Genomic DNA, 12,309 nt, shown 5'->3' with positions numbered 1-12,309 from the left:
GGAGGGAGAGAAGCTGCTTCCTTTGAAACCCGGGGAATTTAAGGGACATCATCATTAAGGGACAGCAGTGGGACATGGCGCTGGGATAAGGGAGTTTCCCGCCAAATAAGGGACGGCTGACAGCTATGGCAAGGACCTTTGGCCCTCTAAAAGTTTTCCCTGAATTGCCCCGCTTTCTCTCTCTTTTTCTGCTACCCCTCTTCCTCTCTCTCCGCCTCCTTTTCTAACACCTCCCTTTTCTTACTCTTCCCGATACCCCTTTCTTTCTTTCCTTCCTTCCTTCCTTCCTTCCTTCCTTCCTTTCTTCCTTCCTTCCTTCCTTTCTTTCTTTCTTTCTTTCTTTCTTTCCTCACTCTTTCTGACACCCCCTTTTCCTTTCCTTTTGTTTTGTTTTTGTTTCCATTTTATTTATTTATTAGCGTTCTTATGTTACATATGCATACATTGTCGTATTACATTACAGGACTCATTATAATATAATTTCCAACGTGTATACAAAGTTTATATACAAAATTTATATACCTAAAGAAAGACAAAACAAAGACAAAAAGGTATTCCAAAATCACATATGTACCAACACTTTGGACTTCCTGACAATCCCGTTGTATATTCCTTTTTTACAAATGAATGTACTCTTATTATTGTATAATTCTTTACATTTTATCTAATACATTCCCATATCAATATGTACCCTTAATCTTATTTCTCAATTTCTCCCCAACGTCAATCGAATGCTAGCATAGATAGCGAACCTTTACTGTATTTTTGAACATATATCTTATATCTATCCCTCTGACACCCCTTTTCCTTTTGTTCCTTCCTTTTCTAACATCCTGTTTTCTCATTCTTTCTTTGGCTTCCGACTCCCTCTTTCCTCTTTCTTACACTGCCTGCAACCTTATGCCCTCCAGATATTTTGAACTACGTCTCCCATCAGCCTTAGCAAACATGGCCAGCGGTCAGGGATGATGATGGGAGTTGTAGTTCGACCACATACGGAGGGGCGACAGTTCCCACACCTGCTTCTAGAGATCTTTTCTTCTTCAGTGTGGTATCTCCTAAACTTTGTAACTCCCTGCCCATTGACGACAGCCTTCACTGCATTGTTTTCAGTGCCTACTAAAATCTTCTGATTTGTTGTTGTTGTTGTTTAGTCATTTAGTCGTGTCCGCCTCTTTGTGACCCCCTGGACCAGAGCACGCCAGGCACTCCTGTCTTCCACTGCCTCCCGCAGTTGGGTCAAACTCATGCTGGTAGCTTTGAGAACACCGTCCCACCATCTCATCCTCTGTCGTCCCCTTCTCCTTGTGCCCTCCATCTTTCCCAACATCAGGGTCTTTTCCAAGGAGTCTTCTCTTCTCATGAGGTGGCCAAAGTCTTGGAGCCTCAGCTTCAGGATCTGTCCTTCCAGTGAGTACTCAGGGCTGATCTCCTTCAGAATGGAGAGGTTTGATCTTCTTGCAGTCCATGGGACTCTCCAGAGTCTCCTCCAGCACCAGAGTTCAAAAGCATCCATTCTTCGGCGATCAGCCTTCTTGATGGTCCAGCTCTCACTTCCATACATCACTACTGGGAAAACCATGGCTTTAACTATACGGACCTTTGTTGGCAAGGTGATGTCTCTGCTTTTTAAGATGCTGTCTAGGTTTGCCATTCCTTTTCTCCCAAGGAGCAGGCGTCTTTTAATTTCATGGCTGCTGTCACCATCTGCAGTGATCATGGACCCCAAGAAAGTAAAATCTCTACTGCCTCCATTTCTTCCCCTTCTATTTGCTAGGAGGTGAACCTATTTAGATATGTCAGGACTGCGCATTTTAATACGTAATTTTGTTTTACAATGTACATTTCAACTACTGGTTACATTTGTAATTTGCTTTTGGGTGAACTTGTTTCTGACTCTTATCAATCATCTTAATGAATTTTTTATGATCGCCTTAATGTATATTTCATATTTTGCGCAAGCCGCTTAGAAGTTTTTACGATTCAGTGGCCTTACACATTTTGTTAAATAAATAAGGGCTGTAAAAGCATCTTATTTCTCTCAATTGGACCAAATTCCTCCTGAAGAGATGCTCTTCCAGCTGACAGATGCATTTTCTTAAGGGTGTTTTTTTAATATTGTATATACTTTCGCTTTTTTTCCTCCTGCATTTAATGATTTAATGTAGCTGGATGTACATGCAAGTTTGCTGTTCCCTCTGCTGCAAACCATTTTGAATGTACACAGGGGAAAGCAGGCTACGTAAAGATTTATTTAACAGATAAAGCCAAGTTCCTCCTCACTTCTTCTACCCCCCACCCCCACCCCTACTTTTGGATCTGATGGTGCTTCCCCAAGACCCCCCCCCTGCCTGGTCAGTTTGAGCATCCTCAACTGTCTCTGCCCCAGCATCCTTTCTGCCTCACCATGAGGACTAGAAACCTGACTTTCTGTTGCTTGGAAACAATGAACCAAAGGGGCCTTTTGGGTCACTGAAGGACTTGGCTGGTTTTGCAGCAATGCAGCAGCAAGCAAAGGCTATAGCAGCCAAGTCTGCTGCTTGTGGCTGCAAAGCCAAACAGGATGTGTGTGACTGTTGCCATGGGAACAAAGGGGCAGTCCATTCTGTACTGAGCACCGGATGTTAGCTCAGTGTGTGTGTCATATGACCTGTACAGGATGTACATGGGTGGAGTTTGGAGTTTCTCTCTGTTTGTTGAACAGAGCAGACATGTTTTCTCTGTACTGAAGTGAAAGACAGGAATAAAGACAATGTAGATACATTTCTGTCTGAGTCTGATTCCCCTCCCTGGGGATATGCTGGAGAGCAGGGAGGAGGAGAAGCAGTTTGGTGTGTTTTTCTCACAGCCTGAGGAAAATCGCCGGAACGGACCTCGTGTGTTTTTACTGCCGGGAGTCGCCGGAGGGAGGTCAAAGGAATTCAGCCGGTGCCTGGAGAGATAGGCACATACCTCTGACCGGCCCTGAATTTTGACATTGGTAGCAGTTGACGGTTGCTACGATCCATGGGAGTCTGCATCAAGGAGACTGTATTCATCCCTCTCCAAGAAGCCTGAGATGGATGCTGATTCTCTGCAGCTAGAAGCTGACCAGAAGAAGCTGAAAGCCAAGCTACGGAGCCCAGGTATGAGATTTTCGGGCTTAAGAGTGTGAATGCAGATTGATTAATTCTCTGCTTCATGGGAGCAACGTTTGGGAAAAACAGCTCCGAGAGAGAAGAGTCTGCATTCCAAACATTCCTGTGGTTTTTCCTGTCCAAGGAAAGGAATGTGGTTGCTTAGCAACGCAGATAAGGGCTGGATGTCAGGCTATGCCCAGAGTGGCACAAACAAGTCGTGTTTTGACTAGGCCTTTACACAGGAACTGTTGGAAAGGGACTTTCCAAGCGGCTAGTGTTATTGCTGCCAGGTGCACAGAGTGTAAACAAGCCAGCTATTGGATTTTAGAGGCTTGTGTTTGAGAGTCAATGCAAGGACTCAAAATGGATGCCAAGAAGGGAGGCCTGCCTTCTCCACCCCACTTGACCAGTGACAATTATGCATCTTGGTCTATTAAGATGAAGGCCTTGCTGCAGAATCAGAGACTGTTTGAGGTGATTGAGAACCCCATCCCTGCAGCACCAACGCGTGCTTGGGAATCACAGGATATGAAGGCCAGAACCGCTATAATTCTGTGCGTGTCAGATTCTCAGCTTATTCATATACAAGATTTACCGCACGCGAAAGATGTTTGGGACACGCTGAGAAGGACACATCAGAGAGATGCAGGTTCTTCAGCGTTGCTGTATTTTGAAAAGCTGACCAACCTGAGGCTTGCGCCTGATGGAGATGTTCAAGCGCACCTGACGGAAATGAAATTTCTGCGTCAGCAGATGGTGGAACGCAATTTCCGTCTGCAGGAGGAAGTGTTTTGCTTCATGGTGATCAACAGCCTGAATCGGACTTACAAAACGGTTGCCAGTCAGCTGGGGTCTCTCCCAGCGCAAGATCTAACGTCGGACAGGGTCTTTGCCGTGGTCCTGAACGAACATGACAGACTTGCCGCCCTGGAAGTCAAGGACAGGGGGAGGGAAGAACGGAGTTCAGACACCCCCACTGCTGTAGCTACTGGAGGAGACGCCGTAGCTTTGAACGTTGTCCAATGCCACAATTGTGGACAGACTGGGCATCCTCAGCGGAACTGCAGGAAGCCACGTCAGAACAAAGGAGCCAAGGGAAGCTCCACGAAGTCTGAGGCGTCAGGCAGAAGTCATGCCAAGTCACAGGCGAAGCCTGCAAAGGCTTTGATGTCCCTAAAAGCCACACCACAAGTGGGGAATTCTTTCGTTTTAGACACGGGAGCGACGGTTCACATGACCCATCGCAGGGATTTGTTTTCGTCGTTTAAGAAGCAAATCTTCGTTGTACAACAAGCCAACGGTCAAGAGCTGGAAGCCACCGGAATTGGGACTGTGTATCTTAAAAGTCTGAACTTGACTATAAATAATGTTTATTTGGTTCCAGAGTTGAAGTACAATCTGCTCAGCGTTTCGCAGATTGCCAAGAAGGGACTAAAACTGTCCTATGATGATCAACACTGCGAGATCTACAAAGATGGAGAGTTGTATCTTTCTGCCAAAGAGAAAGATGGACTGTATTTGTTGACTTTTGATCAAAGTGATTACATGGAATGTAATTCTTGTGATTCTAACATGATTTCTTTTGCAGGTGTAGCTGAAAAGAACGCCAAGCAGGTCACCTCGAGGGTTGACAAGGCATTTCAGCGGGTGTATGCTGATGTGATTGGTCCTTTAGCACCATCTAGAGGCAATGCAAAGTATTACCTAATATGTGTTGATTCTTTCACAAGTTTTGTCTGGATTTATCTTTTGGAGAGACCGAAAGAAGCCTTAGAAAGGTTTAAAGAGCTTTGTGGCAAGGTTAAAAATATGCATGATGCTGACATAGATTGTCTTTGCACAGATGAGAAGCCAATTTTTCTCTTACAGGATTTCCAGAGGTTCCTGAAGAAGAAAGGGATAAGACACAAAATTGCTAGTTCCGAAGAAGCTTGGAACAGATGTGTCTGTGTTAGGGTGAACAAAGAATTGCAAAAGGGAATGCATGCGCAATTGCTTAGTTCACATCTGCCACATGAGTACTGGGCTGAGTCGCTAATGTCATTTTGTTACACGTGGTTGAGAAAGGTTTCAAATGAATTGGGAAGTTCTCCTTTTGAGAAACTGTTCCACAGAAAACCTTCTGTTGCCCATTTCAAGGTTTTTGGGTCTCATGTGAGGACAGAAGCTCCGGGTGGAGTAAAGAATGCCAGAGGCATTTTTGTGGGTTATGAAAAGGGTCTCTACAGAGTAATTTTGTCTGAATCTGGTAAGGTGATTCTCACAAAATTTCTAGAGAGTGCTCCTGAACAGGAGAGAGTGATTGTTCACACATTTCCCACAGGAGATGATGATGATTCTGATGATGATGATGAGTTTGATCTTATTGAGTTCAGTAGTACTAATGATGACAGCGATAGCTCAGACAGCTCAGTTGTCACAGTCATTGAGAAGAAATCTCACACAATGACTAGACCCTCAGAAGAGGAGGATGAACCACTGATTAAGCTTAGTACTGGTTCTCCAGAGAGTTCAGAGGCTGAACCAGAAAGCAAGGGAGAGCAGCACCTCTTACGTAGGTCTGAGAGAGCAACGAAGGGTGTACCACCCACGAGGTATTCAAAAGAGTTTGCCAACCAAGCTATTGCATGTGTTGCTGTTGTAAATGACCAAGGTCAAATTGAAGCTGTGTCTGAGTCAGAGACAAAGGCACAACAGAGAGTTGCTAACCAAGGTAATGCAGAAGCACTCATTCCTTGGAAGTCACACAACCAGAGAGGTACATTGGTAAAACCAGTGGCGGGTAGTTCCAAGGGTGGAACTGAAACAACAGGGGAGTGTTATACATATAACAACTGTTTGTTTTCTTCTCTGGATGACGCTTTGCTCGCAGCACGCATTGATACTTTAGGGGGAGTATGTTATTCTAAAGCAGCAATGCAGCAGCAAGCAAAGGCTATAGCAGCCAAGTCTGCTGCTTGTGGCTGCAAAGCCAAACAGGATGTGTGTGACTGTTGCCATGGGAACAAAGGGGCAGTCCATTCTGTACTGAGCACCGGATGTTAGCTCAGTGTGTGTGTCATATGACCTGTACAGGATGTACATGGGTGGAGTTTGGAGTTTCTCTCTGTTTGTTGAACAGAGCAGACATGTTTTCTCTGTACTGAAGTGAAAGACAGGAATAAAGACAATGTAGATACATTTCTGTCTGAGTCTGATTCCCCTCCCTGGGGATATGCTGGAGAGCAGGGAGGAGGAGAAGCAGTTTGGTGTGTTTTTCTCACAGCCTGAGGAAAATCGCCGGAACGGACCTCGTGTGTTTTTACTGCCGGGAGTCGCCGGAGGGAGGTCAAAGGAATTCAGCCGGTGCCTGGAGAGATAGGCACATACCTCTGACCGGCCCTGAATTTTGACACTTTTCACCCCTCACCCCGAATCCCATCCCTCCTCCCTCTCTCCACAAACCCCCAGCCCCCCTACAATGCTCCATTTTCTAAATATTCTCCTTGACCCACAGCCATCCCATGCCAGCGTGTTTCCTCAAACATCTCTGACTGGCGAAGGAAGGGAACAGGAGGGTGAATTGACTGGCTCTTTGGGGGCTCGTAACTTGTCGGGTTCTGCTTTCTTTAATTTCCCACCTCGTGTGTTTTTTTTTATCCTGAGTGCCAGCCAATTGATTAATTAGCGGAGGATTTAATCAAGCCGGCAGGCTCCGTTTTAATGAGATTTCTCTCTTCCACCCTTGTCTCTCTCGCTCCCCCACCTCCATCCACAGAGGCGGCTTTGAGCAAGACGTCGAAGGCTCCGTCAAGTACGTGGGGAACTGCCAAGGTGAGAGTCTTCTGGGGGCAAGGGGGTCTTTTTCTCAGCCAGGAAGCCACATTGCTGTTTTCGCGCGGAGAACCGGCGCTTGCTCCGAGTTCCGATCCTGTTATAAAACTCACTGAGCCGAACGAAAATGGCTGGGCGTGTGTCCTTTTCCTGTTGCTCGCGCACAGAAACATCGGCTCCGTTGGCGGGCGTCTGAAAAGCTGTTTTGTGTAGGAAATAACGGCTCATCCCCTAAAGAGGGTTTTTCTCCCTTTTTGCCTTGAGTTGGCAGCACTCCAGATTTCTCCACTAAGCCCATTGAGTCTTTCCGAGACGTTGACCACCGAGTCAGCTTGTTTTTGCCTCTCCGGCCCTTTTCGCCAATTCCCGAGGGCCACACCCCCTTCCAAGCAACTGTCCCGAGGGCCACATTCTGGGGCGGATGGGGCCAGAAGCACAGCGGACTCGTTTCTTGGTGAGAGGTACTATCGGGTTCGAGGGCAGAGAAGACACTCAGGGCCATGAGTAGTCTGTGGAGGCTTCCAAGGGCCAGATGGAGAGACCTGGAGGGCCAGGGCTGATGTTTCTACCCACAAGCAAATGGCTTCTTCCTTTCCAGATTGCTCCATGCTTAGCTGCCTAGGTTCACCCTGTTCCTCTGCCTTTATCCCCAACCCAGTCTCTTGTCTTCCCCTTCGCTTTTTAGATGTTGTAACGGCCCCCGGGAACCGCGATGGCACCAGCGACTCTGCATATGGTCAGTACGTCCGTCTCCCCTCTCTCCCTCCTTCCCCAAGCTCATCGTCCTTCCTACCCCTCCAGTCTCCTTCCGCCGCTTATTCCACCCCCAAAAACCCAATCACCCACCACCCCACGCTCTAGCGGTGGCGTAGAGGTCAGCCTTGTCAACACTCAAAAGCCCGTTCGGCCATTGAGGTTCAAATGGAGGAAGGCCGCCATATTGGACGGGACAATCATGGCGGTTCAATGTTGGATTTGTTGGGTTAGAGCTAGCTCAGCTCTGTTGCTAGTGGAGGCGTTGAAATTAATAGACCTGCTTTAGCCATGTCTGTCAATTTCAACACGTCTGCACTAAGCAGGACCAAGCCATTGGATCTTGGGATCCTCTGCGTTGACGTCCAATTGGAGGCGCCATCTTGAGAGGATCCAGTCAGCTTCCAGTGGTTGTTGTTTTTTTTAGCAAAAAGGCTACTGGCATGTGAACTGATGACAGGATGTTCCTATTTTCTCCATCGCAAGGGTCTCAAAAGACCCCTTGGGACAAAGCCGCCTCCGTCCAATGCCTTTCCCGGTTGCCACGGTTACCAGCCTCCTGTTGCTTAGGCCCAAGATGGCTGCCGGCCAAGTCCCTTGAAGGTTTATTCTCTTAAAACAGGGGCAAACTCTTTCCTCAAAAGCAACAGGAGGAGGAGGAGGAAGAGTGGAACCCCATACCCTCCGCTTCTGTTGTCTGGGGAATGTGGGAATTCCCACAAACTGGTTTTCAAAACTAACAAGGGACAAATCACTGCTCACTTTCTGTCACGTCAAGCGCCATTTCCTCATCCATCCCACCAACATCCCATTCCCATCATTTACTGCAGGGGTGGGCAAAAGGTCTTGTTACGGTTAACCAACCCCCTGCCGCTCTCTTTGAATTATTTCCAGAGACTGTGTATAAAACCCACTCTCCCCTTTATGGCTTTTGAGAGGGATGGTCTCCGTGCGAACCAAGAAACCTTTCCCTTTTTTTATGTGTGTGTGTCATTCTCCCAGGGCAGAATTTGACCCTCCCTTAACAAACGCAGCTGCAGTTTTTATCTCGAGCCCAAAGGGTTGAAACCGAACCAACTCCGGGCCACGCTCACGCTGTGCCATTTAAAGCTCTATAATGCAACTTTGAACAGTCATGGCTTCTCCCAAAGGATTCTGGGAACGGGTCGTCTGATAAGGGTACTGAGACCCCTGTTTGCCCTCGCAGAGCTACGGTTCCCAAGGTTCCCCATGAAGTATAGCATCTAGATCAAGGGAAGTAATAGTGCCACTGTATTCTGCTCTGGTCAGACCTCACCTGGAGTACTGTGTCCAGTTCTGGGCACCACAGTTCAAGAAGGACACTGACAAACTGGAACGTGTCCAGAGGAGGGCGACCAAAATGGTCAAAGGCCTGGAAACGATGCCTTATGAGGAACGGCTAAGGGAGCTGGGCATGTTTAGCCTGGAGAAGAGGAGGTTAAGGGGTGATATGATAGCCATGTTCAAATATATAAAAGGATGTCACATAGAGGAGGGAGAAAGGTTGTTTTCTGCTGCTCCAGAGAAGCGGACACGGAGCAATGGTTCCAAACTACAAGAAAGAAGATTCCACCTAAACATTAGGAAGAACTTCCTGACAGTAAGAGCTGTTTGACAGTGGAATTTGCTGCCAAGGAGTGTGGTGGAGTCTCCTTCTTTGGAGGTCTTCAAGCAGAAGCTTGACAACCATATGTCAGGAGTGCTCTGATGGTGTTTCCTGCTTGGCAGGGGGTTGGACTCGATGGCCCTTGTGGTCTCTTCCAACTCTAGGATTCTATGATTCTATTCTATGATTCTATGAAGAGGGATTGGCCATTAAACCACTCTGAGAATCGTAGTTCTGGGAGGGGAATATGGGGGAGGGGGTTCTTCTTCCACCTCTCAGCACCCTAAAACATACTACAGTTCCTATAATTCTTTGGTCGGGGAGCCATGACCGTTCAAAGCGAGATCCATGGTGGAAACGTGGCTTCTGTTTATTTGATGAGGAAGCAGTTTCTGCAGCTTCAGCCATGATCCTCCTAGATCTTCAGCCATGGTCCTCTAAATAATCCCAAGGCTGAGGGGAGACCAATAGCAACTTGATTTCCACAGGCTGCCTCTACTCTAAGCGAAGGGTTTTTTCAGAGGGGTAAAAGATGCCAAAGTCAAGGATGGAACGGATACGGGAGGCCTCTAAATATCTCCCCTCAATCCTTTCCTCATCACTTACGTAACTTAAAATCGGATGGGTTGGTGATGTCACCTAAGTGCCCCATATCTCAGAACCTTTTAAAAAAGCGTATTTTCCCCTCTTATCTCGTATTTGAGCTTGTAGGGTAGAAAAGACCTTTTCATACACACACAAGCACACCTTCTAGTTAAATAAGTCCAGGGCACACAAAACCCAGGTGTCTGGGGAATACGGGACCCAGACGTCCGGGGAGTGAGGAACCCAGACACCTGGGGAATATGGGACCCAGGCATCCGGGGTGTGAGGAACCCAGACACCTGGGGAATACGGGACCCAGGCGTCCAGGGGGTGAGGAACTCAGACACTTGGTGAATACGGGACCCAGGTGTCCGGGGGTGTGAGGAACCCAGACACCTGGGGAATACAGGACCCAGGGGTCCGGGCTGTGCAGAACCCAGGCGTCCTAGCATGCCGACAAGCACACACTCCAGAGCTTAGATGGGGCGAGCAGCTCTGGCGATGAAGCTCTCTGCGCAGGCAATCATCTCCCCGCAGGAGGCCCTGCTTCCCTGCCCTCCCCACCTCACCCCCTGAGTCCAGCTCCCCCAAGCAAGAGAGCTCCAGAGCCAATCCGACGCCTGGAAGGAAATTAAAACCGAAGCGACTCCATTAATTACCCAGCAGGGGAGAAATCTCTTGATTTAATGGGTGGGGGGAGGAAGGAGCGGGTAGAAGGAGGAACAGGAGGCTGTTGTGTTCTGTGAGCATCTTTTGCGGGGGGGGAGGAGGGCAAAATTTGGGGGTGCGCACATATTTCCTAGCCCCTCTCAAGCCTCCCCTTTCTCCTGACCTGAGACGGGTCCTTCTCCGGGCTCGTCTTCGATCTCAATCCTACTCAGAGTAGACCCATTGAAATGCAACAGACACGGTTGACTTAGGTCTGCTCTGAGTAGGGCTCCAGGGTCAGCTGAAGGTGATTTTTTAGGGGGGGGGTTCTTCTGGAGCAACAGGCCTCCCCCTTCCTCCCCGCTTCTTATCCCTGTCTCGCTGCAAATCTTGGCCGCTTCCACTCGCCACTTCCTGCGAGGACTGTGGGGCCGGCGGGGGACGTGGGGGGGGGGACACGTGTCTGGGATTCATTAGGCAACTTGGCTGGCTCGGCGTTTGGGGGGGGGGGGCTGACACGCAAGCAGACAGAGGCTCTGCGGATTGCAAAACCGTTGCACAAACTCTGCCAATCAGGTTTTTTTTTGGGGGGGGGGCTTTTTAACCTTCTCTTAATCACCTACATAAAGCCCAGGACACATAACATTTTGAGGGTGGAGAGAGACACATGGGGACATTTTTTGGGTGATATCTGACTAAGGCCGTATTTGCAGCGTACGTTTAAAGCACAATAATTCCACGTTCAACCATGATGGCTTCCCCTATAGAATTCTGGCAGCTGTAGTTGGTTAACGGTGCTGGTTAAGGACTGCCCACCATTTTCTCTCCCGGCGCTACAATTCCCAGCGCGATCCCTCTTCCAGGGAAATCACTAAACCCCTCTGGGATCTGTAGCGCCAGGAGGGGAAATAGGGGTCTCTCTGCATCCTCAACAAACTGCAGCTCCCAGAATTCTCTGAGGGAGGCTCTGACATTTAAAGCAGCGGTTCTCAACCTGTAGGTCCCCAGGTGTTGTTGGACTACAACTCCCATCATCCCTGAGCTCTGGCCTTGCTAGCTAGGGGTGATGGGAGTTGTAGTTCAACAACATCTGGGGACCCACAGGTTGAGAAAGGCTGATTTAAAGCCATATCAGAGTGCCTTAAACATAGGGTGTGTGCCCAACACAGAGTAGACCCACTGGAATGAATGGAACTTAGTCGTGTTGATTTATTTTCAGTGGGGCTCCTCTCAGCGACACTACCCAACATTAGTCATGGCCGGAGCAGACTCCATGGAATGAATGAATACAACTAACTATTTCAGTGGGTTTACTCTTGAGTAGAACTGAGTTGCGTACCAACCAACCCTTCCAGAACGGTTTCCCCATATGCCTTGGCAGGTGAGGGATAAAACTCTTTCCACACCTGATCCCTATGAGTTACTCTGCGCAAAAAGAACAGCTTTTGAGCTCTCAGCGTGCCAACTACGGAAGTCTAGAAATCCTTGCGTGGTGGCACAAACCAAAGGAGTGGCTTGAATATGCACTTTCCCATGTATAAGACTATATTCCCCCCCCCAAAAAAAAATAATAATAATTAAAGTTTAAAATTGGCGGTCGCCTTATACACGGATATGTTGCATTTATCTATTTCTTAATTTGGGGCTAAAAAAAAAAATAGGGGCCGTCTTATACATGGGAGCGTCTTATACACAGAAAAATACGGTGTGTGTTTTTGAGGGAACCTCGGAACTGATACCCTGCATAAGAGGTGATTGTACGGT

At 48.0% G+C, this 12,309-nt stretch overlaps 1 protein-coding gene and 1 long non-coding RNA gene across 4 annotated transcripts in view; both read left to right on the top strand.

Annotated features, from left to right (window-relative positions):
- LOC307205877 overlaps positions 1-12,309 on the top strand; it is a 278,382-nt gene that overhangs the window by 95,610 nt on the left and 170,463 nt on the right. The gene's annotated exons all lie outside the window — the stretch shown is intronic.
- The window catches only part of SEMA6C (semaphorin 6C), a 140,730-nt gene that overhangs the window by 105,210 nt on the left and 23,211 nt on the right, over positions 1-12,309 (top strand). For all 3 annotated transcript variants that reach the window (XR_013834030.1, XM_079957955.1, XM_079957956.1), the window contains exons 16-17: positions 6,877-6,932; positions 7,618-7,668. Coding sequence is in view for 2 of the 3 variants with exons in the window: in XM_079957955.1 (XP_079814081.1) it covers positions 6,877-6,932; positions 7,618-7,668 (107 nt within the window). In the remaining variant the exon portion in view is untranslated. The remainder of the gene's footprint in view (positions 1-6,876; positions 6,933-7,617; positions 7,669-12,309) is intronic.

Source organism: Podarcis cretensis, assembly GCF_951804945.1.
Source record: "Podarcis cretensis genome assembly, chromosome: 16".
In the NCBI taxonomy this organism is placed as follows: domain Eukaryota; kingdom Metazoa; phylum Chordata; class Lepidosauria; order Squamata; family Lacertidae; genus Podarcis; species Podarcis cretensis.
Note: the sequence above shows the minus strand (reverse complement) of the source record. Positions and strands in the feature narration are given on the sequence as shown.